Genomic DNA, 2,691 nt, shown 5'->3' on the forward strand with positions numbered 1-2,691 from the left:
CATTTCCTTTATTTCTCTTATAAGAGCCTAGAAAAACCATTATCCACCCCCTTTCACAGGTGTATGGGGAGGAAATCAATTAAAATCCATAAAACTATGTTAATTTTCTGTTTAGAACCCAACATCTCCCTATTCTGTATTATAGTAGTTCTCAGACTTTATCCTGATCACCTGTAGTGTTTGTTAAAAATATCAGTTGCTGCTGGGGGTGGGGTAGGTGGGTGGGTGGGGACACACCTGTGTGACTCAGTCATTAAACATCAGGTCATGATCCCAGGTTCCTGGGATCGAGCCCCACATGAGGCTCCCTGCCCAGTGGGAAACCTGCTTCTCCCTCTCCCACTCCCCCTGCTTGTGTTCCCGTTCTCACTATCTCTCTATGAAATAAATACATAGATAAAATCTCAAAAAAATCAGTTGCTGGATCCATCCTTGGATAGCTGGTCAGTAGGTCTGAGGTGGGCCCAAGAGTATGCATTTTTGATACGGGACCAAGTGTGGTGTTGCTGCTGGCCCAAGGATCATAGTACCTTATGGAAATACCAAACTCCTTATCAGGCCGTGGAGGGTTCAAGTTAAGCTACTCTAATAGATCCCAAAGCAGAGTGGCTTAATTAATATTAAACAATATAGCTTCCCCCTATATTATTCTGGAGGCATTCCTCTCTTGGTGGGTGACTCTGTTTCCATCTTATCATTTCATTCCCTCTTAGGGTTTGGTAAAGCTAGATACTCTTCACATTCACATTCCAGCCAAGAGGAAGGGGTGGGGGAAGAGTGAGAATAAATGGTTTCGTGTTTGAGAAGATAACTCAGGAGTTACACACATTGAATCTCTGGCATTGTATTGGGGGAAGCCAGGTTCAGAAATGTGGTAGGCAGAAATGTGATATGGTGGCTTTGTGCCTAGTTAAAACTAGAAGCCCGTAAGATAGAGTGGGTATCAATGGTTATCTGATCTCCAGCACAAAGCCCTGCTGGTGTATCAGGTGCCTCAAGGGTGTGTTATTTTCCATAAAAGTGTTAAGTCTTAGAAGAAGTCATCAGTGTCCTGTGAATCTTAAAATAAATTTCCCTGTGAAATATTTTCTTAATATTTGTTACTGTACCTAATCACATCTCATAGTTATGTTTACTTATCAGTAGCCCTGGTTAGTCATGAGGTTTTTTAAGTGTATGAATTGACCATCTCTCTCCTTACAGTTTCTGTCTGCTTCTACTGATTTACAAAGCCAGTACCCAGGACAATTCTTGGTACCCAATAACCACCCAATAAATGCTCTTTGCATAAATGAATCAATACATCTGTTGGTAAAGGTCAATATTATTTCCTTAGCTCTCTTCCAACTAACTCATGGCTTGGTTGACCATTTCTCCACAGACAGTATTCTCTTTACTGCGCTCTTTACATCTTTGTTTCTTAATGTATAGATCAGAGGATTAAGAGTGGGTGTGATGATTGTGTAAAAGAGAGTAAGGAACTTCCCCTCATCTTGGGATGTGCTATTCTGTGGCTTCATGTACATGTAAATGAGTGTTCCATAAAACAGAGTTACTACTGTGAGGTGGGAGCCACATGTATTAAGGACCTTACTCCACCTTGCTGCTGACTTGATCCTCACGACTGCTTGAGTGATAACTCCATATGAGATGAGAATTAGTGATAGAGGTACTAGAAGAAATATCACCCCGAGAGCAAAGACAATGATCTCCATTATTTTTGAGCGTACACAAGCCATCTTGATCAATGCTGGCATCTCACAGAAAAAATTATCCACCACCCGGTGGCCACATCTTGGTAATTTCAAAGTCAGGGAGCAAAGAATTAATGCACTTCCAAGACCACCTAACCAGGCAGTGAGCACCATATTCTGGCAAAGCTGAGGGTTCATTATGACTGTATAGTGAAGAGGTTGACAGACAGCAGCATAGCGGTCATAGGCCATCACAGCCAAGAGAAGACATTCAGTGGCTCCCAGGTCAAGGGCAAAGAAGAATTGGAGCACACACCCTCCATAGGTAATAGACTTTGTTGGGCCCCATAGATTTACCAGCATCTGGGGGATAATGCTTGTCGCATAGCAGAGATCCAAAAAAGACAAATTGGATAAGAAGAAATACATGGGCGTATGGAGCTGAGTGTCTAGGTAAGATACCAGAATGATGGTTGTGTTTCCTACCAGAGTCACAATATAGAAGATGAAGACCACCCCAGAGATAATGGGTTCTAATTGGGGCTGACCAGAAAAGCCCAGCAGGATGAAATCTGTGGTGGAACTTCCATTGTTTGTGTCCATGGCTCCTTAGGAAAGTCTAGGAGACAAGATCGTGGTAATCAAAATAGCATCAGCCCTAGGCAGAAATAGCTTGCCATGTAGCTTACCATGAGTATCCCCAGTTCAGTTGTTTGTGTGCTCTCTCTCATTTGGACCACCTCTGTTAACACTCTCCTTGTGCTCCTTGCCCAAAGCCTCTCTGTGTTTACTCATAACCAGAGTGGTTCTAAAAATAATATGGCAAATCCAATCACACTGAATTGTAAAGTATTGAGAGGGTTTAATGATACTATGACACCTATGGTTGTGTTTTGGTTAGGTAACAAATCCATGTGTTAGTGATATAATTTAAGAGTGGGATATATTTTGAGGAGTTTTTCTTTCTTGACCTGTGACCTAAGTATCACTTGATCAT

The 2,691-nt window shown here is 42.0% G+C and overlaps 1 protein-coding gene across 1 annotated transcript; it reads right to left on the bottom strand.

Moving 5' to 3' along the window:
* Positions 1-1,352: 1,352 nt before the first annotated feature.
* Positions 1,353-2,297, bottom strand: LOC131834752 (olfactory receptor 2W1-like). The gene has a single exon (XM_059179380.1). The coding sequence runs from the start codon at positions 2,295-2,297 to the stop codon at positions 1,353-1,355; it is 945 nt and encodes a 314-aa protein (XP_059035363.1).
* Between the last annotated feature and the right edge of the window lie 394 nt (positions 2,298-2,691).

Source organism: Mustela lutreola, chromosome 6 (genome assembly GCF_030435805.1).
Source record: "Mustela lutreola isolate mMusLut2 chromosome 6, mMusLut2.pri, whole genome shotgun sequence".
NCBI classification, from domain to species: domain Eukaryota; kingdom Metazoa; phylum Chordata; class Mammalia; order Carnivora; family Mustelidae; genus Mustela; species Mustela lutreola.

What these genes read in the sequence shown, in the direction of transcription:
- LOC131834752 (XM_059179380.1), bottom strand. Translation starts at nt 2,297, where the DNA reads ATGGACACAAACAATGGAAGTTCCACCACAGATTTCATCCTGCTGGGC.